We start from the raw sequence: 26,261 nt of genomic DNA on the forward strand, positions 1-26,261 counted from the left end.
ACCTCTCAACTGAATTCTGTATGTATACCCAGGTAGGTAACCCTAGCTGGAGAAACTCTTGGCATCAGGAATATTGGAGTTATCAATTGACAGGTACTGCTTGAAATGAGCTCTTTATACTGGCTGGGGTGCATCCTTATGTCTCTACTTCAGAGTGACTCACACCTTCTCGAACGTCAGATGGCCCCTGTCTTAGCTCGGGCAGCCATTAACAAAATACCAGAGACTACGTGGTTAAACAACAAGAGTTTATTTTCTCACCAGTCTGGAGGCTGGAAAGTCCAAGATCAAGGTTCCAGCAGGATTCAGCTTTGGTGAAGGCTCTTTCTGGCTTGAAGATGACCAGTTTGTCTTCATGAGGCCCTTCCACGAGCACACATGGACAGAAAAAGCAAGGAAGCTTTCAGCTGTCTTATTTTTATAAAGACAGTAATCTGGTAGGATCAGGCTTATGACCTTTATGACTTCATTTATGTTTCACTTCTTCAAGTCCCCGTCTTCAAATACAACCACACTGAGAGTTAGTGTTTTATTTTATTTTATTTTTTTTGAGAGTTAGTGTTTTAGTATATGAATTTTGGGGGGACACAAACGTCAGTCCATCACAGCCCACCTCTTACTTTCAGTCAATACCCTTGCCTCCTGTTTTACAGGGAAAAGAGAAGGCGTATTGCAGAAACCACTTCTAATTCCTACCATCAATTTGACAATATCAGCTGTGTCTGATATTGCCATTTCTTCTCTTCTTCTGTTACAACACAGAATGGAAGAGTTCCTCTGCCTTCCAAAGGCTGACTTGGCTCTAGATCCCTGCCGCTACCCCCTCAGAAATCCCACAGTCTCCTCTCTTCCTCTCCAGTACTGAAATTCACACTTTTACTGGCTGTTTCCCAAGAGCACTTAAATTTACTTCTCTCTTCCCTCTTAAAAAATAAAAATAAGAAACACTCCCTTGGACCTAGTATTTCCCTTCAGCTGCCTCCCTCTCTTTGCCCCGATTTCAAACCAACCTTCTCTAATCGCTGTGTATATTTACCATCTCCATCTCCTCACTCCTGCTCATTCCTCCCACCGCTACTCACCAGATTTCACCCCCACATCTCCAATGAAGCTGCTCACTGAATTCAAGAAATGACATCAAAAATCCAGTAGGCATTTTCCAGGCTTTATCTTTCTTACTTTTGAGCATTTGACATTCTTGAGCATTTGACTATCTTTTTCAAAATTTCTCTTCCTTTGGCTTATGTGATACCTACGCCCCTTATTGATATCTTTCCTTTCCAATCTCTCATTGCCAGTTTCCTTTGTTAGTTCCTCCCTTCCTACTTGACTGTTACTCGTTATTTTTCTAAGCCCTCAACCTCATTTCTTCAAGCTCTTCCTCACGCATCATGTGATCTCATGAATTCCCAAATTTCAGATACCATTTATGTGCGGATAGTTGGCAAAGTTTTATCTCCAGCCAGGTCCCCCTCAGGAACTCTAGACTCTTCTATTCAGATATTTACTTCTTATCAGTACAAATGTGAGATAGTCATTCGTAAGACCACGTGTATGTAACTGAGCTTATTCCCTTTTCCCCAAAATGTGTTCCTCCTCTAGGGATCTATGTCTCAGTAAAGGGAATCACCATCTTCCCACTGTTCAAGCCAGGAAAAGGAATGCCATCCTTGATTCCTCCTCCTCCTTAAACCTCACACCCAAAGCATTGAGTCCTGGATATCCTACCACAAAACATCCTGGATCCACTCACTCTTCTGTTCATTCCGACACCATCCTGAGCATAGCACTGTAATCTTTTGCACTTATCACAGCAATAGTCACCTAACTGGTCTTTCTGAGTCCCTTTTAGCCTTCTCACCAATTCCCTCCACTGTGGCCAGATTGGTATCTTTTAAGTGAATTTTTGAGTAAACCATTCTTCTGCTTTCCTTTCCTTGGGCTGTATTTCAGTGTTCTTAATGATGCCCAGAAGACCCTATAGGACTTGATCCTACTTAGTCCTTATATCTTGTCTACTCTCCAGCCTAACTCCCCAACAACCTTGCTCTTCAAACTCTGGTCAGGTCAGCCTTCTGGTGCCATATTCTTTTCCCCATTTGGACCATTGTATATGCCACGCTGTCTTTCTGGAAGGTATCCCCGTTTTCTGTCTTCTTGGAGAACCCCATGGACAGAGGAACCTGACAGGCTACAGTCCACAGAGTCACAAAGAGTCGGACACGGCTGAGCAACTAGGCATGCACACTTGTAATTACAAGGCAGTATCAGATGGTGGTAAAGAATAGGGCTCTAAACCAGACACCAGTCTCTCCCAGTGACTGTGAAACCTTAGGCAAGATGCTAGTCTCTCTCTGTCTCAGCTTCCTCATCTATAATAAGAGGATAACACTGTATCTAACACATAAGTTTTATGAGCTTTCAATGAAATGGCATTATAAAGTGTTTAGTGCCCAGCACAGCATAATCACTCAAAAAAATGTTATCTGTCACTTTTTTGCTCAGTGTCACTACCACCAAATTATTCTTTATAATCTATTATATTTTTGTACTGCATCAGCACTTAGCACAGCATCTGAAATAAGTATCAATGAATCGTCCTGAAAATTAGTAATTAAAAGTTTGATAGTAATATTTAAAAAGCAATTTTGTCTTTTTGATCTTTTTTTTTGGCTGCTGTTTTAAAACCTCAATCTGAATATAATACATAGAGAGAATAATATAGAGAGTATAATATAATAATAGAATGTTACATTACATTCTTTATCTCACGTCTTACTATCTTCGCTAGCCTGAGCGAGACCTATCTCTGCCTTTAAATCTATTCATTCATTCATATATTCATTCATTTTTAATGCCCATTCCTCACTCCTGTTCCCACCCCATCCCCACTTTGGAAGTCATTTGAATCCATAATATTATTCCTTCAATATGCATGTGTTCTTATAAAAACATCTATTGTTCCATAAATGTGTGTTTTAATACGCATAATTGTCATTTGCATTGTTAATCTTATTTGTACTCTTCTTTTTTCTGTACTGCTTTTGCTTTTGGAATTCTTTTTTGGTGTTGAACAATAAGACGTTATATTGTTTATTTCTTAAGTTTTTTGCTCATCTTGAAAGTCATTTATTTACATTGTGGAAATTATCTGTATAATTTACAGATAGATACCCTAAAATAAAGTGTCTAGTATTACTATAAACAAGAAAATAAAAACTTTAAGGGTGTAATATTAAAAGCCAGAATATTCAAATATATTTAATAAAAAGCAGTATTAGATCTTTGTACATTGACAAAACCATCTTAAGAACTTCCAATTACATTAAAATGTACAATAATTCTGCCTTTAAAAATTCTAGTATTTTCTTTCAATTGGAAAAAACAAAACTGATGTACATGAATTTGATGAAGGCATTAGGGAATTCTAAGAAGAAAGGTAAATAATTAGTATCATTAACTCAGTGCTTTAGCAGAGTACAGTGGTTGGGCTTATATTAATAAATTGGAGTATGTATTATTGATAATCTCATTTTTCACTTTTAATATGTTTAATATTAACACATTTCACTTTTAATATATTTACTATTATAGTTCCTCCAAGTATCATTGGTCCTAACCCTGAAAATCTCACTGTTGTGGTGAACAATTTCATCTCTTTGACCTGTGAGGTCTCTGGTTTTCCACCTCCTGATCTCAGCTGGCTCAAGAATGAACAGCCTATCAAACTAAACACAAATGCTCTCATTGTGCCTGGTAAGGAACTTAGTACTCTTTTAAAGTAGGTGACACTTTCTCATTTTTCTTTATTTTTAATACAAATGGAATTTCAACTTAGTCTCTTTCCAGACTTTTGTCTTGCTACATCCATTTGTTCACGTTAAATGCCTCTCTCTAGCCGTTTGGGGCTGTTCGGATGAAACCATGTAGACTTTTATGATTTGAGTGGGAATGTACAGTAACAAGGTCTGCTTCAAAAAATTATGAAATTTAGGAACAGAGCTGCTTACTAATCCCTTGGGGATGATAAGTTTACGAAATAGTGCTTTCATTGGATAGATTCACTGGTTGTTTTTAATCAGTACTAAAGCTCCTGAAGGGTAGATAAATTGACTAACAGAGGATAGCCACTTCCGTACTGTGGGAGATTTAAACCAGAAATACTTAACGTATACTGACTGTAGTACAATTATTGTTTACTCAGAAGAATCTGTATGAAACAGTTCTGTTATCCACATTTGGTTACTGGAGATAAATTTTTAATAATTTCTTCTTTTAGAAGGAAGCAGAGTAAGTAATGGGCTTACCTGGTTGCTTAGATGATAAAGAGTCTGCCTGCAGTGTGAGAGACCTGAGTTCAATCCCTGGGTGGGGAAGATCCCCTGGAGAAGGGAAAGGCAACCCACTCTAGTATTCTTGCTGGAAAATTCCATGGACAGAGGAGCCTGGTGGGTTATAGTCCATGGGGTCACAAAAAAGAGTCGGGCATGACTGAGTGCCTAACACTTTAACTTTCAGAGTAAGTAATAATGAAAGGATCCAAGGAAACTGATTAAATTCTTTCATTTTGTATATGAAATGCTTCTATTAATATGTATAGATTTCTCTCCAAGGGAAAGGATATATTTTGTCATTTATCTTGTTGATAAACTAGTTATTACAACAATTTCTATACCGCTCTTCAATTTGCACTATATTTGCCCACAGGTGGTCGAACTTTGCAAATTATCCGGGCCAAGGTATCTGATGGTGGTGAATACACTTGTATAGCTATCAACCAAGCTGGGGAAAGCAAGAAAAAAGTTTCCCTGACTGTTTATGGTTTGTTTATACTATTCTCATAAGAGTCTTTCATTTTTAAACTGGTATTAGGTATTTTCTATCTGCGCACCTTAATGGAAAAAAACAAAACCTCTGTTTTCTTCCTTCAGTGCCCCCAAGCATTAAAGATCATGGAAGCGAATCTCTTTCTGTAGTTAATGTAAGAGAGGGGACCTCAGTATCACTGGAGTGTGAATCGAATGCTGTCCCGCCTCCAGTCATCACCTGGTATAAGAATGGACGGATGCTAACAGAGTCTGCTCCCCTGGCGATTTTGGCCGATGGACAAATGCTGCACATCGCAAAAGCTGAGGTGCATCTTTTATTTTTGTTTGTATGTCATGCGTGACTCCTTGGTGGGATTATGGAAGAGAGAACTGGAAGTTGTATCTTTCCTTTACTACACTAAAAAATTATTTTCATTAAAAAAAATAACATCGTCAATGCCATCATCTTCATTTTTTCATTTAAAAGAAAAAGCAGGATTGTTGAAGGCAATTAGGACTGGGGCATTTGAGCATAAAGATGACTGATGATTTAATCTACACTTGAACAGTGTGATTGGTCATCTGTAACTTAATGGAGCACATACAATAGTATCTTTTTCTTTTAGGTGTCTGACACAGGCCAGTATGTATGTAGAGCTATAAATGTAGCAGGACGGGATGATAAAAATTTCCACCTCAATGTATATGGTGAGCATCTGCCTCTAATACAAGTCTTTTTTTCCCCCAGATATGCAAATGAAAGAAAGTATCCTGAATTAACTTAATGAGGACACATGATTTTCTTCTGTCTTTTTACAGTGCCACCCAGTATTGAAGGGCCTGAAAACGAAGTCACTGTGGAGACAGTCAGCAATCCTGTTACTTTAACATGTGATGCTACTGGAATCCCACCTCCCTCCATAGCATGGTTGAAGAACCACAAACCCATAGGTAATGTAGCTGTGCATTTCTTATGATTGTTTTCTTTTGCTCCTCATTCATTAGGTTAATAAACTAGCACATGTTCAGTACTGTGCACATAGCTATGTTTAGTTCAGAAAGCCTAATGTACTAGAATATAAACTTACAAAAGAGTCTTCATTTTACAGAGATTTTTCTCCTTGTCTTTTGCAAAAAATAAGGCGGTCCTTTAAAATCAAAGTACAAAAGGAGGACCTTTAAGAAATACATTTATCACATAAAGTCAGACATTTTTATGGTGAACTGTAGAGACCTTAAAATAGAAGCTTTTTTATGATTTGCTTTGTTTCTACCACTAGAAAATTCTGGCTCACTGGAAGTTCATATTTTGTCTGGGGGAAGCAAACTCCAAATTGCCAGGTCCCAACATTCAGACAGTGGAAACTATACATGCATTGCCTCAAATATGGAGGGAAAAGCACAGAAAAATTACATTCTTTCAATTCAAGGTATGTGGGGTACACTCTGATCTGTCTTCAGTTTCCTTATTCCATTCTATTTATAGTACAAAATAAGTGTATATCTAAACAGATCATTTATAATTGATTCAAAATATCTCTTGTGTGTGTTTTGGATATTGTAGTCTTTTCAGTTTATTGAGATTTAAGTGATGTAAAGAACCATATAATTTTAGAGTACACAGCATAATGGTTTGACTTAACAAAACATCTTTTTTTTTAAGATTTCGTTTTATGTGGACCATTTTTTAAAAGTCTTTATTGAATTTATTACGCTATTGCTTCTATCGTTTTATGTTCTGGCTTTTTGGGCATGAGGCACAAGACACTTAGATCTTAGCTTCCCAGGCAGGGTTCAAACCTGTACTTCCTGCATTGTAAGGTGAAGTCTTAACTACTGGGGCATCAGGAAAGTCCCCAAAATATCTTTAGATAAACAAAAAATACTGTGAATTTTCTGTCCTGCATTTACCAGTAGGTAGAGTTTTCATGAAAATGTACATAAATGTGAAGAAAAGAGTAGTAGAAATTTCAAAATCTGTTTTTTCATGTGTCCTGAAATGTGTACCTCCCTATAGTATATTTACTTCTTCACTTAAAGCTGGAATAATTTATTTTGATACTAAGCCTATAGAGTCTCTACTTATATAGATATGTAAGATTTATCTCATGAAGAGATTAAATATGTCCTAATTACTGGTCAAGGAATGGGTAAATGTAAATAATCGTGAATCTAATTGGAGGTGAGAATACAGAGCATTGATTTATCCAAAAAATACTTAATTAACATCTATTATGTTCCAGCATAGAACTGAGCACTGCAGGGAGAACTTGCATCTTTTTGATGTTCAGCAAACCTTCGGGTATTATAAATTGAAATGGAAGTCTAACTTGAAACCAAGTTGAAATGCTTGCTTTTTCCAATTTCATTATAGTTATTGTGAAAAGAATTTGTCCTAAGTTTGTCCAGTGCAATTGTGAATATGTATTATCTACTTGCTGTGTGCTCTGCTGAAACTAACCACAGAAAAATTGAAATTTTTTTCCAGTTTTGTTGAAATATAATTGACATGTAACATTGTATAGGGCTTCCCATTCTTTACTCAGAGGTAAAGAATCCACCTGCCAATGCAGGAGACACGGGTTCAGTCCTGGGATGGATGCTTATAATCTTTATAGCTAAAATTTCCCAAAATAAATCACCTTCTATAATCTTTGTATTATCACAAGGAAGAGGAAATGGCAACCCACTCCAGTATGCTTGCCTTGGAAATCCCATGGACAAAGGGGCCTTCTGGGCTACAGTCCATGGGGTCGTAAAGAGTTGGACACCATGTGATGACTGAGCATGCACCAACATTATACAAGTTTAATGTGTACAACATAATGATTTTATATATGTATATGGTGCAAAGTGATCACCACAGTAAGATTAAAATCCATCACCGAAAAATTGAAATTAAAGAAAAATCAAAATTAGTTTATGAGTATCAGTGGTTTTTCCTATTAGTGATGCTGAAGATTTTAGAAGCACAAAAGGAAATATAGCTGTTCAGAGATTCAGTGTCAGAAATTACATGCCTAATTTATGTTTAATGCATTAATAATAATAGATGCCACTTATGGAGTATGTGGTATGATCAAAGATTTACCAGACATTTTGTATGTATCTTAAGACTATATAGATGCTATATATGTACACGAGGCCTAGTCCATGCTATGCCTTTGTTGTTGCTTTAGCTGCTAAGTTGTGTCCGACTCTTTTGTGACCCCGTGGACTGTAGCCCACATGGCTCCTCCGTCCATGGGATTTCCCAGGCAAGAATACTGGAGTGGGTTATTATTTTCCTTCTTCAGGAAATCTTCCCAACACAGGGATTGAACCCACATCTCCTGCATTGGCAAGTGGGTTCTTTACCACTGAGCTACCCAAAAGCCTGCTTTCCTGTATTTGACACTTATTATGGGATGTCTCATTAGCATTCTTATTGATTCAACTTCTTTGGTAAATATAAATTTAGTATAATTATTCTTATCTTCTGGACAACTGAAATGAGATTTGGAGAGATTATGCAGTGGTGTCTTGGTAAATATCTAACAGTTGACTCTGCAAATAAAATGGTCTTGGCTTGGAACCAGTCATCTGTCAGTTTCTGTGGTGTGAGTATTTCCACGGTGGCCCATTTCAAGCTACCACTTGAAATGATGGCACTGAACATGGAGTTGTAAAGGTATGCAAATCTGGCTCTTGCAACTTGGTGTGAACTGCCTCCACTATATGAACCACCCCACTGTAATTATGAAGAAGAGTAATTCAAATGTGTTTCTAATAGAATTGTCAATATTTTCATTATCCACTATTTCTTAATTGAATCATTAAAGTGAGGAAGAAAGATGCTAGTAAAAGAAATAGAGATGATTGAATCTTGAATAATAAGCTATTTGTTGTTCAGAATAAAGAGTATTTAAACTGTATCATAGAGAAAGAAATACTCAATTCAGATACCTTTCTCAGACTTATGCTAAACTTTTATAAAAACAGATTCTCCTGAACTGTATTAATTCTGAGCTATCTATTGAGGCTTTAATCAGGAGTGATTCTCTTTGGCCAAGAAGGGTGCCCATGAGGTAGATGTGTCAACAACCCCTATGACTAAATAATTATATCAACTTACAGAATAACAAGAATATTGAAGTGATTCTTATACTTAGTTTTCAAGTAATTTCTGACAATGGCAAGAGTTTGATCTTGAACCGGAATCTAGGAAGAATATGACATAAAAATAGCATATTGTTCTATGATTCTGTTGTATTCATAGCATTTGCACTCTTATGCCTTGATAATGAAAGTCTTAATTATTTCTCCAAAGTTCCTCCAAATGTTGCTGATGCTGAGATTCCAAGTGAAGTCAGTGTCCTTCTTGGGGAAAATGTTGAGCTGGTCTGCAATGCAAATGGCATTCCCACCCCACTTATTCAGTGGCTTAAAGATGGAAAGCCCATAGTTAACAGTGAAACAGAAAGAATTCGGTATGTGTGAAAAGAATCTTTGTGTCATTAATTGTAATGTCTTCTACAATGCTTTATGCTTCAAATTTCACATGAATAATAGTAAATTCAGTCTCTTTGGAACTTGGCTATCATTATATTCAGAAAGAAAAAGGATACAATTTTAGAGAGTTGGACACAGATACTCTCTTGGGAGAATCATTCAAAAGTATCTGCGTATGCATGTGCTCTTTATCTTTCAACTCTGTGTTATAAAATCTCCCTACATGTTCATTTCGGCAAGTGTTAGTTAGCTGTTGTAGATTTTATTCCTCTAATTCCAGAACATTTATACCAAAGTCTACATCATAAAAATAATTAGTTTTTCTTTCTTGCTAACATCAAATCAATTTCATTCTACAAACGATTCATCAGTCATCTCGTAGATGTGATTTTGTGTCCTGAAATCACCAAGCCGCCAGACATGCCATAGTGCTTGGCTCATTTTGAAAGAAAGATACTATCATCATAACCTGGTTCATTCCTTGTAATATGTCCAGATGCCGTTTTTAGTTGACTCTTCATGCCACAAACCTCATAGAGATGGAATGATAAATGTTACAGGTTTCCTGATACTTTCAACAAATGTATTTTGAAGGACAATACATTATTCTATACTCTGCTGGATTATTTCTTCACAAAGTCTCATAATATATACACACCAGAGTAATTGTAATTACTTGAAGAATTATATATACCTTGCATGCACGCTTACTCACTCAGTCATGTCCGACTCTTTGTGACCCCACGGACTGAGGCCTGCCAGGCTCTTCTGTCTGTTGGATTTTTCAGGCAAAAATCCTGGAGTGGGTTGCCATTTCTTTCTCTAGGGGATTTTCCTGACTCAAGTATCAAACCCATGTCTCCTACATTGGCAGGTGGATTATTTGCCACTGAACCACCTGGGAATCCCTTATATATACCTCAGCAGGCATTAATTAAATGTATTACAAACTTTATTACTTTGAACCAATATTTTAAATTTAGGGGTTTGCAGTATATTTTCTACTCAATAAATTGAATGTACACAATTTATGGAAAAATAAATGTTTTTTTTTTCCTGAAGTTTTATGTTAAAATTTAAATATTAGTCCCCTTTACAAAATTACGTGAATTGCCAAATAATGTTTTAGCTTAGAGGTACATTTTGCATTTCACTTCTCTGGTTGGACATCCCTCAAAAGTTAACCAATATTTCATTATTTTTATTAAATCAGCTGTGATATCAACCTAGTTCCAAACCGAGTACTAGATAGTTGGTGGGACTTTAAGTTATTCTAAAAGGTAATATTTATACCGAGGAATTTAGGATCTATTACTTCTCCTCTTACATTAAGATCTCAAATATATTTATTCTTATTTTCAATTTTTTGATTATTTGTTCCCAGCTCCACAATATATGTAGGTTTGTGAGGGGGCCAGTTTATCCGCCAAATGAAGTAATTTTTCCAAAGTCAGCTTAGTGTTTTCCTTTAGTTGTGGCAGCTTGCTTTTTGTTTATTCACATGGTTAAACTCATGGAATTTAAAAGTTTATGTTTTCAAAAAGAAAAAATAAAATAGACCCAGATAATAAAATTGTACTTCTCAATAATTATATTTAATAATATGATATAGTAGAAATGGAGTATTTACTCTTGACACTGGGAGAATGTAATAAAATGACTATTGTAAGAATAACCGTAGATAGTAATTTAACCTCTTTATAAAACATAGGAAGTTTTATTTGATAATAAATGGTGTGTGAATAGAATCAGTAATGTAATCATCTTAATTTAGATATTATTGATACTGTAATCATATTGTTCACTATTATGTAATTCAAAGAGAAAGCTATAGCAATTTGTGGGAAAAAATTTGCAAATAACACCTGTACATAAATACTAAGCTGTTGTCACTGTTTAAATAAGTTATTCCATCTTGCCCCTTCAGTTCAGTTCAGTCGCTCAGTCATGTCCGACTCTGCGACCCCATGAACCGTAGCACGCCGGGCCTCCCTGTCCATCACCAACTCCCGGAGTTCACTCAGACTCATGTCCACTCGAGTCAGTGATGCCATCCAACCATCTCATCCTCTGTCATCCCCTTCTCCTCTTGCCCTCAATCTTTCCCAGCATCGGGTTCTTTTCAAATGAGTCAGCTCTTTCTCATTAAGACTAATACTAAGTTGTTTATAGCTAGATTTTTCACTTTAATTTCTTATTAAAACATTATAAACATTCTTCAGTTTTTATACCAAAATTTTATATTTTTCATTTAATTCAAACCTTATATTGATAAGTAATGACAAAACATTCTATTTCTGAGTAAAGCATGCCTTTGCCCATGATTTGGATAGAAAAATTCCTGATGTTGTTCATTTCCTTTTCCTCAGAAGGAGGCAGCGGGTGTATGACACCCATTACTGCAGAAGTTTAGCTGGTTACCTGAAATCACCTTCAGTTTCACTAGCTCTGATTTCATGAACTTAATGAAAAAGATTTGAACCATTATATCCAAGACGAAGATGCATTTTAGCATGACTCTTTTTTTCTTTTGAAGAATATAATAGTCCAAGTGAGTTTTCCAGAAATAGCTAGCTCCATACAAATCATCTCAGTGCATCTGTTATGCTCTCTCCTACAGGGTGACTGCAGACGGCGGCACATTAAACATTTACGGAGCACTCCCATCCGACACGGGGAAGTACACGTGTGTTGCTACTAATCCTGCTGGAGAGGAAGACCGGATTTTTAATTTAAATGTCTATGGTAAATATGAAATTTCATCCTCTTTTGGTTAAGCTGCCTTAGAATCTATCAGACGAAATAAAGCCATAGGTGTCTGAAGCATTTAGTTCTAAAATCTGATGTCCTTGTTATTTCCTTTTAGGATATAAAGCAGAAATATGAGTAAATGTAGTTGAATGATTTGAACTAGTAATAGACCCATTCCCTCCTCTCTCATTTTCTGCATGACATAGTTCCACCTGCAATTAGGGGTAATAAAGAAGAAGCAGAGAAATTAATGGCTTTGGTGGATACCTCAATAAATATTGAATGCAGAGCCACAGGAATGCCTCCACCACAGATAAACTGGCTAAAGAATGGACTTCCTCTACCTCTCTCCTCCCATATCCGGTTGCTCTCTGGAGGACAAGTTATCAGGTCAGCTTTTATTGTGTGTGATTTGCTACACAGAGTTACTGTAATTGTAAACCTTAACTTTGGTAAACTTGTTAAGTCGGTAAAGTTGGCTCCCTGATAAAGAATCCGCCTCCAAGAGATGCAAGAGACCTGGGCTGGGAAGATCCCCTGGAGGAAGAAATGGCAACCCACTCCAGTATTCTTGCCTTGGAAATCCCATGGACCGAGGAGTCTGGTGGGCTACAGTCCATGGGGTCGCAAGAAAGTTGAACACAACTTAGCTAGTTAGCAACAACAGCTTCATCTAAATAATGTTTTAGAAATGTCTTTTCCTACATTTCTACATTTTTAACTTTTGTTTCCTTTCAGTTTTTTGTGTTTTAGAAGAGGGAGAATGGCAGATATAAATTTGAAATGTTTTATTATTATTTAAATGTTCATGTTTTAGTAAATTTGTATACCATAGGTCATTCATAGACTTACATCTATCATATATATATTTTTCAAGAGCTGCTATTTTAGCTAAAACTTTGTATGGCAAAATGATGGGAAGATGCTTACTATAATCATGTGATTTTCATCATTCTCTGTTAATATGTATTTGAAAAATATTCACCTCACATTGTGTTACATTTTCAGTGGCTTACTCTTAGTGCCTAATCAGCTTTGTCAAATAAATTTCACTGGAGGCATCTATGTTTTGCGATAGATGGTTATAATCTTTATAACTAAAATTTACCCAAATAAATCACCTTCTATAATCTTTGTATTATCACAAGTATTTTTATTTGTATATGTTGATCAAATGTCAGATTATGAAGTGGGATGAAATTATGAAGTGTTGGGTCAAATTGTTTTCCAGGATTGTGAGAGCTCAGGCATCCGATGTTGCTGTGTATACTTGTGTGGCATCCAACAGAGCTGGGGTGGATAATAAACATTACAGTCTTCAAGTTTTGGGTATGTTACCAGAAACGTCCCTATTACTTTACTGTGTGTCCAATATTAAGCAACAGGCTTAATTTAAATATTGACATATCAGGAAAGATTGGTAAAATAGGATCTTACTAACTAGGTCAGAATGCCTTTCTTCCCAGGGGATTCGTATATATTGAAGCATAAGGGAGAGGGAGAGGGTGGGATGCTTTGGGAGAATGGCATTGAAACATGTATACTATCAGGTAAGAATCGAATCACCAGTCTGTGTCCGATGTAGGATACAGCATGCTTGGGGCTGGTGCACGGGGATGACCCAGAGGGATGTTGTGGGGAGGGAGGTGGGAGAGGGGTTCATGTTTGGGATCGCATGTACACCCGTGGTGGATTCATGTCAATGTATGGCAAAACCAATACAGTATTGTAAAGTAAAATAAAGTAAAAATAAAAAGTTAAAAAAATTAAAAGGAACCAATCCCTTAAAAAAAATACTTTTGTAACCTGGAATTTAGCATTAAATGAAATGTCAATTTTTTAAAATAGCATTTCAATCCAGACACAAGACCAGTCTTTTCGTACAAAAAGACAGTTAAGACTGTTTTCTAATGTGTTGTCGTCTGAGAGTCTTTAAAATATGGATGGGTATTTGTGTGTATACTAAATGTCTATCTGTTATGTTAGACAGAGAGAGAACTTAAAACATTCCACTTCTCAAGATTTGCTAGACCAGAGAGTTCACAGTCCCCAAGAACATCTCAGAAGAGTTAAGTAACTATTTACCATAGGCTAAAAATGATTTATGTTGGATTATATAAAATTGACTCTGGAACTTATTATTTTGTTTATTCCACACAAGGTAGTTGAAAGTATACTTCCAGAATAATATCAGTTCAGTTCAGTCACTCAGTCATGTCTGAATCTTTGCAACTCCATGGATTGCAGAATGCCCAGTCTCCCTGTCCATCACCAACTCCCGGTGTTTACTCAAACTCATGTCCATTGAGTTGGTGATGTCATCCAACCATCTCATCCTCTATCGTCCCCTTCTTCTCCCGCTTTCAATATTTCCCAGCATCAGGGTCTTTTCTAATGAGTCAGTTCGTCGCATCAGGTGGCCAAAGTATTGGAGTTTCAGCTTCAGCATCAGAACGTCCAATGAATATTCAGGACTAATTTCCTTTAGGATGCACTGGTTTGATCTCTTTGCAGTCCAAGGGACTCTCAAGAGTCTTCTCCAACACCGCAGTTCGAAAGCATCAATTCTTCAGCGCTCAGCTTTCTTCATAGTCCAACTCTCATATCCATACATGACTACTGGAAAAACCATAGCTTTGACTAGATGGACCTTTGTTGGCAAAATAATGTCTCTGCTTTTGCATATGCTGTCTAGGTTGGTCATAACTTTTCATCCGAGGAGCAAGGATCTTTTAATTTCATGGCCAGTCACCATCTGCAGTGATTTTGGAGCCCCAAAAAATAAGGCCTGACACTGTTTCCACTGTTTCCCCATCTATTCGCCATGAAGTGATGGGATCAAATGCCATAATCTTAATTTTCTGAATGTTGAGTTTTAAGCCAACTTTTTCACTCTCCTCTTTCACTTTCATCAAGAGGCTTTTTAGTTCTTCTTCACTTTCTGCCATAAGGGTGGTGTCACCTGCGTATCTGCGATTATTGATATTTCTCCTGGCAATCTTGATTCCAGATTGTGCTTCATCCAGCCCAGTGTTTCTCATGATGTACTCTGCATATAAGTTAAATAAACAGGGTGACAATATACAGCCTTGACATACTCCTTTCCCAATTTGGAAACAATTCATTGTTCCGTGTCGGGTTCTAACTGTTGCTTCTTGATCTGCATACAGATTTCTCAAGAGGCAGGTCAGATGGTCTGGTATTCCCATCTCTTTCAGAATTTTACAGTTTGTGGTGATGCACACAGTCAAAGGCTTTTAGCATAGTCAATAAAGCAGAAGTAGATGTTTTTCTGGAACTTTCTTGCTTTTTCAATGATCCAGCAGATGTTGACAATTTGATCTCTGGTTCCTCTGTCTTTTCTAAAACCAGCTTAAACATCTTGAAGTTCATGGTTCATGTACAGTAGAAGCCTGCCTTGGAGTATTTTGAGCATTACTTTACTAAAGTGTGACATGAGTCGAGTTGTTTGGTAGTTTGAGCATTCTTTGGCATTGCCTTTCTTTGGGATTGGAATGAAAATTGTCCTTTTCCAGTGCTATGGCCACTGCTGAGTTTTCCAAATTTGCTGGCATATTGAGTGCAGCACTCTCACAACATCATCTTTCAGGATTTGAAATAGCTCAACTGGAATTCCATCACCTCCACTAGCTTTGTTCATAGTGATGCTTTCTAAGGCCCACTTGACTTCACATTCCAGGATGTCTAGCGCTAGGTAAGTGATCACACCTTCCTGGTTATCTGGGTCATGAAGATCTTTTTTGTACAGTTTTTCTGTGTATTCTTGCCACCTCTTCTTAACATCTTCTGTTTCTGTTAGTTCCGTACCATTTCTGTCCTTTATCAAGCCCATCTTTGCATGAAATGTTCCCTTGGTATCTCTAATTTTCTTGAAGAGATCTCTAGTGTTTCCTATTTTATTGTTTTCCTCTATTTCTTTGCATTGATCACTTAGGAAGGCTTTCTTACTTCTCCTTGCTCTTCTTTGGAACTCTGCTTTCAGATCGATTTATCTTTCCTTTTCTCCTTTGCATTTCACTTCTCTTCTTTTCTCAGCTATATGTAAGGCCTCCTCAGACAACTATTTTGCCTTTTTGCATTTCTTTATCTTGGGGATGGACTTGATCCCTGTCTCCTGTACAGTGTCACCAACCTCCATCCATAGTTCTTCAGGCACTCAGTCTATCAGACCTAATCCCTTGAATCTGATTGTCACTTCTACTGTATAATTGTAAGGGATTTGATTTAGGTCATACCTGAATGGTCTAGTGGTTTTCCCTACTTTCTTCAATTTAAGTCTGAATTTGGCAATAAGGAGTTCATGATCTGAGCCACAGTCAGTTCCCGGTCTTGTGTTTGCTGACTGTATAGAGCTTCTGTATCTTTGGCTGCAAAGAATATAGTCAGTCTGCATTCAGTATTGACCATGTGGTGATGTCCATGTGTAGAGTGTTCTCTTGTGTTTCTGGAAGAGGATTTAATATCTGGAATATTATATAATAAATTAAAGGTGAAAGTCTAAAATGTTAAAAAATGACCAAATTTAAACCACATTTAGTTTTGTATGTTCAACAAGGAAAACAGTCCTGAGAGCTTATTATTAATATTTTGCAAAGTTAGTAATTAGCCTATAACATGTTTTTTTAGTAAAGTCATTCATTAATTATATGCTATTTTAAATTCTATAATTTAATAGATCACAGAAACACTATAGAACTAAGTAAACCATTTAAATTCTTAATCTAAATTGATATCAAATAATAATAGATATATAATTTTGTTTTCTATATAGTACCACCAAGTCTGCACAATGGGATGGGGACAGAGGAAATCACAATTGTCAAGGGTAGTTCCACCTCCATGACATGTTTTACTGATGGAACCCCAGCTCCCAGGATGTCCTGGCTTAGAGATGGTCACCCTCTGGGGCTAGATGCCCATCTGTCAATCAGCTCTCAAGGAATGGTCCTTCAGCTCATCAAAGCAGAAACTGAAGATTCGGGACGGTACACCTGCATTGCCTCGAACGAAGCAGGAGAAGTCAGCAAACACTTTATCCTGAAGGTCTTGCGTGAGTAAAATAATTGGGAAATATGTCATAATAAAGACAATAAGTAAATGTAATCTTTGGAATCACTGGCTATGGGACAAAATTTTAAAAAATTTCATCGTACTCTATATTTATGTTCTATAATTCACCTATGTTTACTTTTATCTGAAGCATATTAAATTACTCTTTCTTCTCTGTATAAAAGGATGGGCCCTACTACTTATAAAACATCATTCACTGACCAAATCGTACAACTAGTAGATAAGAAGTTTTTTAACTTTTTCCAAGAATTAAAATCCCCCTTCCTGGGTAGCAGCCTTGTCACAGTGAAGGGGCTTGCATAACTCCATGAAGCTATGAGCCATGCCTTGCAGGGCCACCCAAGGTGGATGGGTCAGAGCAAAGAGTTTTGACAAAACATGGTCCACTGGAGGTAGAAATGACAACCCACTCCATTATTCTTGCCATTAGAACACAACAAATAGTATGAAAAGCAAAAAGATATGACACTGAAAGATGAGCCGCCCCCAAGTAGAAGGTGCCCAGTATGTTAGGCAAAGAGCGGAGGGCAGTTACTAATAGCTCCAGAAAGAATGAAGTGGCTGGGCTAAAGCAGAAACAGTGCTCAGATGTGTACATGTCTGGTGGTAAAAGTAACGTCTGATACTGTAAAGAACAATATTGCATAGGAACCTGGAATGTTAGGTCCATGAATCAATGTAAATTGGATGTGGTCAAGCAGGAGATAGCAAGATTAAACATCAACATCTTAGGAATCAGTGAACTAGATGGACTGGAATGGGTGAATTTAATTCAGATGACCGATATATCTACTACTGTGGGCAAAAATCCCTTTGAAGAAATGGAATAGCTCTCATAGTCAACAAAAGAGTCCAAAATGCAGTACTTGAACTGTGGCTCACATCATGAGCTCCTTATTGCCAAATTCGGGCTTAAATTGAAGAACGTAGAGAAAAACCACTAGGCCACTCAGGTATGATCTAAATCAAATCCCTTAGGATTATACAGTGGAGATGACACATAGATTCAATGGATTGATCTGGTAGATAGAGTGCCTGAAGAACTATGGGCAGAAGTTCATAACATTGTACAGGAAGCAGTGACCAAAACCAGCCCAAAGGAAAAAAATACAAGAATGCAGAGTGGTTGTCTGAGGAGGCTTTACAAATAGTTGAGGAAAAGAAGAAAGGTGAAAGGCAAGGGAGAAAAGATGTATACCCAACTGAATGCAGAGTTCCAGAGAATAGCAAGGAAAGATAAGTCCTTCTTAAATAACAGTGCAGAGAACTCTTCAAGAAAATTGGAGATATCAAGGGAACATTTCATGCAAGGATGGGCTCAATAAAGGACAGAAATGGTAAGGACCTAACAGAAGCAGACGAGATTAAGAAGTGGTAGGAATATACAGAAGACCCATACAACAAAGGTCTTAATAACCCTGATAACTGTGATGGTGTGGTCAGTTACCTAGAGCCAGACATCCTGGAGTATGAAGTCAAGTGACCCTTAGGAAGCATTACTACAAACAAAGCTACTGGAGGTGACGAAATTCCAGGTGAGCTACTCAAAATCCTAAAATCCTAAAGATCATTTTAAAGATGATGCTATTAAAGTGCTACACTCAATATGTAAGCAGATTTGGAAAACTCAGCAGTGGCTACAGGACTGGAAAAGGTTTGTTTTCATTCCAATCCCAAAAAAGGGCATTGCCAAAGAATGTTAAAAATACCATACAATTGCACTCATTTCACAAGATAGCAGAGTTTATGCTCAAAATCCTTCAAGCTAGGCTTTAGCAGTACGTGAACCAAGAGCTTCCAGATGTTTAAGCAGGATTTAGAAAAGATAGAAAAATCAGAGATAAATTGTTAACATTTGTTGGGTCATGGAGAAAGCAAGGGAGTTCCGGAAAAAGATTTGCTTCTGCTTCATTGACCACATGAAAGCCTTTGACTGTGTGGATCACAACAAACTGTGGAAAATTCAAGAGATGGGAATACCAGACCACCGTACCTGTCTCCTAAGAAACCCAAATGCAGGCCAAGAAGCACCAGTTAGAACCTCACATGGAACAACTGACTGGTCAAAATTGGTAAAGGAGTATGACAAGGCTGTTCATTGGCACCCTGTTAATTTAACTTCTATGCAGAGTACATCATGCCAAATGCCAGGCTGGTGAATCACAGGCTGGAATCAACATTGCTGGGAGGAGTATCAACAACCTCAGATATGCAGATGATACCACTCTAATGGCTGAAAATGAAGAGGAACTAAAAAGCCTCTTGATAAGGGTGAAACAAGAGAGTGAAAAACCTGGCTTGAAACTCAGCATTAAAAAAAACTAAGATCAAGGCATCGTGTCCCATCACTTCGTGGCAAACAGAAGAGGAAAAAGTGGAAGCAGTGACAGATTGTTTTTCCCCTCAGGCTCCAGAATCACTGTGGATGGTGACTGCAGCCATGAAATTAAAAGAAACTTGCTCCTTGGAAGGGAAGCTATGACAAACCTAGCATGCTGAGTCACTCAGTCGTGTACAACTCTTTGCAACCCAATGGACAGTAGTCCACCTGGCTCCTCTCTCCCTGGGAGTCTCTAGGCAAGAATACAGGAGTTGATTGCCATGTCATCCTCCAGGGGATTTTCCCAACCCAAGGGTTGAACCCACATCTCTTACATCTCCTGTAAGGCAGGTGGTTCTTTACCAATGGTGCCACCTGGGAAGCCCTAGACAGAATATTAAAATGCAGAGACATCACTTTGCCAACAGAGTTCTGTATAGTCAAATTTATGGTTTTTCCAGTATTCATGTACGGATGTTAGAGCTGAACCACAAAGAAGACTGAGCACCAGAGAATTGGTGCTTTCAACTCAGGGTGCTGGAGAAGACTCTTGAGAGTCCCTTGGGCTGCAAGGAAATCGAACCAGTCAATCCTAAAGGAAATCAACTCTGAATATTTATTGGAAGAACTGATGCTGAAGCTCCAGTACTTTGGCTGCCTGATACAAAGAGCCAGCTCATTGGAAAAGACTCTGATGCTGGGAAAGATTAAATGCGAAAGCAGAAGGGGGAGGCAGAGGATGAGATGTTTAGATTGCATCATCAATTCAAAGGACATGAATGTGAGCAAGTGCCAAGAGATAGTGGAGGACGTAGGAGCCTGGCACACTGCAGTCCATGGGTTCACAAAAAGTTGGACACTACTTAGTGACTAAACAACAACAGAACGAAAGTCTCTTCTGATGATAGTAATTTAATGGAAGAGCATAATGTTTATGCTGTTGTGTTATTCCACAGTCTTTAAATGATCCAGTGTGTAGATTATAGTTTAATGGTCATTTCAAATGATCTAGTTCTATTTCTTCTTTTGTACATTTATATACATATATATATATATATGGAAAAAAATGTTACTGTGGAGATATATACACTTGTATATGGTTTCAAAAAGCCAACCTGGCAAGTTGAATAATTCTTGCTTAGATTTGATTAGGGATTTTTTTTTTTCACTTAAAATTTGTTTTTTTATTGAGGGCTAGGTGATTAACAACGTTGTGTTAGTTTTTGCTGTATAGCCAAGTGAATCAGTTATACATGTATCCACTCTTTTGGGGGATCTTTTTCCATGTAAGTCATTCCAGAGCATTGAGTAGAGTTCCCTGTGCTATGCAGTAGTTTCTTGTTACCTACTTATATGTAGTAGTGTGTATATATCAATTCCAATCTCCCAATTCATCTCTCCTCCACCTTTCCTCCCTGGTAACCACAAGTTTGTTTTCTGCATATGTGACTCTATTTCTGTTTTGTAAGTTTATTTGCACCACTCTTTTGGATTTCACATATAAGTTGTATATGATATTTGTCTTTCTCCGTCCGACTTACTTCACTTAGTGTGATAATCTCTAGGGTCACCCATGCTGCTGCAGATGGCATTATTTCACACACAAAAAATATTTTAAATGTGTATTCCAATGTTCAACATGCAAACAAATAGTACAAAGAGAAAACATGTTTTCCGAGAAATAAAACATTTTTATTGGGAGACGAAATGAACATGAAAGAAATGAACTATTTCAACGATCAATAATTTTTTGGAATTTTGTTTGTTTTTTCATAATGTTTAAAATAAAATCTCAGGCTCATTAATTTTTTTTTCAACAAAATGTGCCCCACAAGGAAAAATTAAGAATATTGGTGGCCAAATGTTTTCAGGATGTGCTATAAACTTTCTCATAGTACCTATTATTATTTATGTAACCTTAAACGTCTGTCTCATCCTTAGTTAAACTCTGTGATGAGCAGTGCCCTTTTTACATACTGCTGTATTCCCTGGGCTTAGCATGGCATTTGACACATAATATTTATCTGTTGGCTTGAACTGAATAGATTAGGTATTTATCAGCTTGACTAAAGTGAGTTTTAACTGTAGCAGGAAACAGAACAATATCAAATAAACAAACAGAAATATGGTGGTGTAGATGAGTGTTGCACAGAATGAAAGTGATAAGAGGCAGTACTCCACAATATTTAGAGACAGAAGGCAGAAGAAAGTGTGTGTTAGTGAAGAAGGGTGGAATAACATATTCCTATATAGCAATTCACAGAATATGAGGAGTACCAGGAAATGACATAAATATGACCTTGTACATTAATTATTCACATAGTATTAATTATTGACTGTTTATTATGTGCCCAGCATGTTTCTAGTATCATGTAGCACATTATCATTGAACACCTACTATGTGCCATATGGTATGAAATAATACTTGAATGCATCATTGAATAAACAGGATGTGGTCTCAGCCCTCAACTTCCTGCATCAGCGGAAAACACAGATATAGAACAAGTGATGACTTTTGAGTGTGATAGGAATGATACGGTGGAAATTCTGTGGGATGGGAAGGTTCAGAGAAGATCCCCTCAAGGAGACATCTAAGCCTTAAAAAGTCAAACTGTCCTGATGAGTGAGGAGAGGCATCCATTTTTCACCTAGGAGTGATAAAGCTTGAGTTTTCTGTTGGTGCTCACTGAAGTTGAGCACGACAGGAAATATACCTGGACAGAAGCCATACTGTGAAGGGCCTCTGAAAATCTGGACCTCATTAGGAAGGCAGAAGCAGGAATATGTTACAATCAGATTTCATTTCCAAAAAAATCCCTCTGATGACATAGTGAAAAATGACTTGAAGAGTCTGTTATACAGGCCTGGAGATACAGGGGCTTGGTGCAGCATGTGGCAGCTGAGACAGAGAGAAGGAATACTTCTCCAGGAATTCAAGGACCCAGGAACAGAATCGCAGCCCGGTGCTTTTATGGTTGTAGAAAACAAAAAGGAAAGTAACAATAATGCTGTTAGAGTCATATGTCAATACAAAGAACAACCTGCCCTCCTGCAAGATGTATAAGGATATTAAAACAGGTTTGAAAACTGCTCAACAGAAAGATGAGCAGCTGTAGCATTTCAGCATCTGTTGAAGGCTAGTTCCATTAAAACCTGCAAAACTTCAATCTGTACTCCACTAGGAATGTGAATGTAAATATCCTAATTTGGGGAACTGCTAGTCCCAACTTAACTCCATCCATCTGGTGGGAGGTCTCACGGTGTGTTAGCAGTTCTGAAAAGTCTGCTGTGGCTAAAATACTAAAAACAAGGGAGAAGATCATGCAGAATAAAGCTGGGGTTGAGGGTGGAGGGAATTGACAGGGTTCAAACCCTGAAGGGATTGTTGACCACATTAAGATTCTGGGGTTTTGTCCTAGAACGACGGGAAAGCTTTAAAAGTTCTAATAAGGGGAATGCCATGAGTAGAGTTGCAGCTTGAGAATATCACTGACTGCAAAGTGGAGAGCGGGCTGGAGCAGGACAAACGTGGACTCCGAGAGACTGTATTATTAGGAATGGTGTTTAACTGTGATTAACAGAGTCTAAACATGCTGACTTAAAGAAAGAACTTTTGTTTTTCTCACTGAACGAGATGTCTGGAGCTGGGCACTCCTTGCATTCACTCAGCAGTTCAAATCTTTACAGTTCTCTTGGCCCCTGGCCTCAACATCTGGTCAGTCTGTGATCGTGCATCATCAGCTCACCCCCAGCATCACTAGTTGCAACACTAGAGCAAGAAAAATAGGGAAGGCAAAAAATTGTCCCTTTCAGGATTTTCTTAGAATTCCCACAAAACTACTTCCATTTACATCTCCTTGGTTAGATTCTTCACATGCCACTCCATCTACTACCAACTAAAGACTAGAAAATGTAATTTTTAACACAATGACAGCCCTCACAAGATTGAGTTCTGTTAACATAAAAGAAACAGGTAAATGATATTCGGTAAGCACCTATAGCCAAGATATATTAGTCCAAATAAATGGCATTGTAACTCAGATTAGTGATGGAGGTGAGAAGGAAAGATGTACTCAAAAGATAACTTCAGGTAGAAGTATTAAGACTTGCATATGGGTTTGGATGTAGGGAAGTGATGAAGATGAAGATATTAAGGATGACACCCAGTTTCTGGCTTAGGTGACTGAACAATTGGCAGTTTCATCACATAAATGCAGGGAATGCTGGAAATGGACCAGGTTTTGAGGAATAAGGTCACAGGTTCAATCTCAGTATATGCTGAGTTGGAAATTGTTTTCAAAGAACCCACTGAAGATTCTTATCTCGTAACTGGGTATATGGATCTGGAGCCCAGAAAAGAGATCTAGGCTAGAAATGTAAGCTTTGGAGTCACCAGAGTATGGACAACTCCTGTCCTGCCCAAAGTGTAAGACAGATGGACTTCTTTTGTGGCTCAGCTGGTAAAGAATCTGCCTGCAATGTGGGAGACCCGGGTTTGATCCCTGGGTTGGGAAGATCCCCTGGAGAAGGGAAAGGCTACCTACTCCAGTATTCTGGCCTGGGACAATAGTTAAGAAACTCTGAGTTCTTAATTATAATATATTACCTTTTTCCAGAAAGGAAAACAAGGACCATAGGTACAAATTTTAGGAGGCAGTATTTTTAAATTTATTTTTAATTGGAGTATAGTTGCTTTACAATGTTGTGTTGGTTTCTGCCATATATCAACATGAATCAGCCATAAGTACACAAATGTCCCCTCCCCTTGAAGGTCCTTCCCACCTCCCACCCCATCCCTCCCCTCTAGGTTGTCACAGACCACCAGGTTGAGCTCCCTCTGTTATATAGCAGCCTCTCATTAGCTATCTATTTTATATGTGGTAATGTATATATTTCAGTGCTACTTTCTCAGTTTGTCCCAGCCTCTCCAACCCCTGCTGTGTTCATAAGTCTGTTCTCTATGTCTGAATCTCTATTCCTGCCCTTCAAACAGGTTCATCAATACCGTTTTTCTAGATTCCATATATATGTGTTAATATGATATTTGGTTTTCTCTTTCTTGTTTACTTAACTCTGTATAACAGACTCTAGGTTCATCCACCTCACTAGAACTGACTCAAATCCATTACGTTTTATTGCTAAGTAACATTCTATCGTGTATATACGTCTGCATCTATATCGATATATCAGTTCAGTTCATCCACTCAGTCATGTTCAACTCTTTGCGACCCCATGGACTGCAGCATGCCAGGCTTCCCTGTCCATCACCAACTCCCAGAGCTTGCACAAACTCATGTCCATAGAGTCGGTGATGTCATCCAACCATCTCATCTTCTGTCATCCCCTTCTCCTCCTGCCTTCAATCTTTCCCGTCATCAGTCTTTTTTAGTGAGTCAGTTCTTTGCATTACATGGCCAAAGTATTGGAGTTTCAATTTCAGCATCAGTCCTTCCAATGAATATTCGGGACTGATTTCCTTTAGGATAGACTCGTTGGATCTCCTTGCAGTCCAAGGGACTCTCAAGAGTCTTCTCCCAATACCACAGTTCAAAAGCATCATTTCTTCACCACTCAGCTTTCTTCATAGTCCACCTCTCACATCCATACATGACTGCTGGAAAAACCATAGCTTTTACTAGACAGACCTTTATCAGCAAAGTAGTGTCTCTGCTTTTCAATATGCTGTATAGGTTGGTCAGTTTTCTTCCAAGGAGCAAGTGTCTTTTAACTTCATGGCTGCAGTTCATATCTGCAGTGATTTTGGAGCCCAAGAAAAGAAAGTCTGTCACTGTTTCCATTGTTTCCCCATCTATTTGCCATGAGTGATGGGACCAGATGCCATGATCTTCGTTTTCTGAATGTTGAGTTTTAAGCCAGCTTTTTCACTCTTCTCTTTCACTTTCATCAACAGACTCTTTAGTTCCTCTTCACTTTCTGCTGTAAGGGTGGTGTCATCTGCATATCTGAGGTTATTAATATTTCTCCCGGCAATCTTCATTCCAGCTTGTGCTTCATCTGGCCTGGCATTTCTCATGATGTACTCTGCATATAAGTTAAATAAGCAGGGTGACAATATACAGCCTTGACGTACTCCTTTCCCAATTTGGAACCAATCTGTTGTTCCATGCCTGGTTCTAACTGGTGCTTCCTAACCTACATATAGATTTCTCAGGAGGTAGGTCAGGTAGTCTGGTATTCCCATCTCTTGAAGAATTTTCCACAGCTTGTTGTGATCTACATAGTCAAAGGCTTTGGCATAATCAATAATGCAGAAGTAGATGTTTTTCTAGAACTCTCTTGCTTTTTCGGTGATCCAACACATGTTGGCAATTTGATCTCTGGTTCCTCTGTCTTTTCTAAATCCAGCTTGAACATCTGGAATTTCACGGTTCACGCACTATTAAAGCCTGGCTTGGAGAATTTTGAGCATTACTCTGCTAGCATGTGAGATGAGAGCAATCGTGCAGTAGTTTGAGCAGTCTTTGGGATTGCCTTCCTTGGGATTGGAATGAAAGCTGACCTTTTCCAGTCCTGTGGCCACTGCTGAGTTTTCCAAATTTGCTGGCATATTGAGTGCAGCACTTTAACAGCATCATCTTTTAGGATTTGAAATAGTTCAAATGGAATTCCATCATATATACCACAACTTCTTTATCCATTTATCTGTCAACAGACATCTAGGTTGCTTCCTTATCCTGGCTATTATAAATAGTGTTGTAATGAACATTGGGGTACATGTCTTTTTCAATTATATATGCCCAGTAGTAGGATTGCTTTTTCAATTATGTGTCTTTTTCAAT

At 37.9% G+C, this 26,261-nt stretch overlaps 1 protein-coding gene across 1 annotated transcript in view; it reads left to right on the forward strand.

Annotated features, from left to right (window-relative positions):
- The window catches only part of HMCN1 (hemicentin 1), a 537,733-nt gene that overhangs the window by 404,249 nt on the left and 107,223 nt on the right, over positions 1-26,261 (forward strand). The window contains exons 58-68 of the mRNA XM_068985901.1: positions 3,595-3,756; positions 4,708-4,821; positions 4,932-5,134; positions 5,435-5,516; positions 5,628-5,759; positions 6,089-6,238; positions 9,118-9,277; positions 11,920-12,044; positions 12,257-12,440; positions 13,282-13,379; positions 16,843-17,121. Coding sequence (XP_068842002.1) covers positions 3,595-3,756; positions 4,708-4,821; positions 4,932-5,134; positions 5,435-5,516; positions 5,628-5,759; positions 6,089-6,238; positions 9,118-9,277; positions 11,920-12,044; positions 12,257-12,440; positions 13,282-13,379; positions 16,843-17,121 — 1,689 coding nt within the window. The remainder of the gene's footprint in view (positions 1-3,594; positions 3,757-4,707; positions 4,822-4,931; positions 5,135-5,434; positions 5,517-5,627; positions 5,760-6,088; positions 6,239-9,117; positions 9,278-11,919; positions 12,045-12,256; positions 12,441-13,281; positions 13,380-16,842; positions 17,122-26,261) is intronic.

The sequence above is a fragment of the Capricornis sumatraensis genome, chromosome 14, assembly GCF_032405125.1.
Source record: "Capricornis sumatraensis isolate serow.1 chromosome 14, serow.2, whole genome shotgun sequence".
NCBI lineage: Eukaryota > Metazoa > Chordata > Mammalia > Artiodactyla > Bovidae > Capricornis > Capricornis sumatraensis.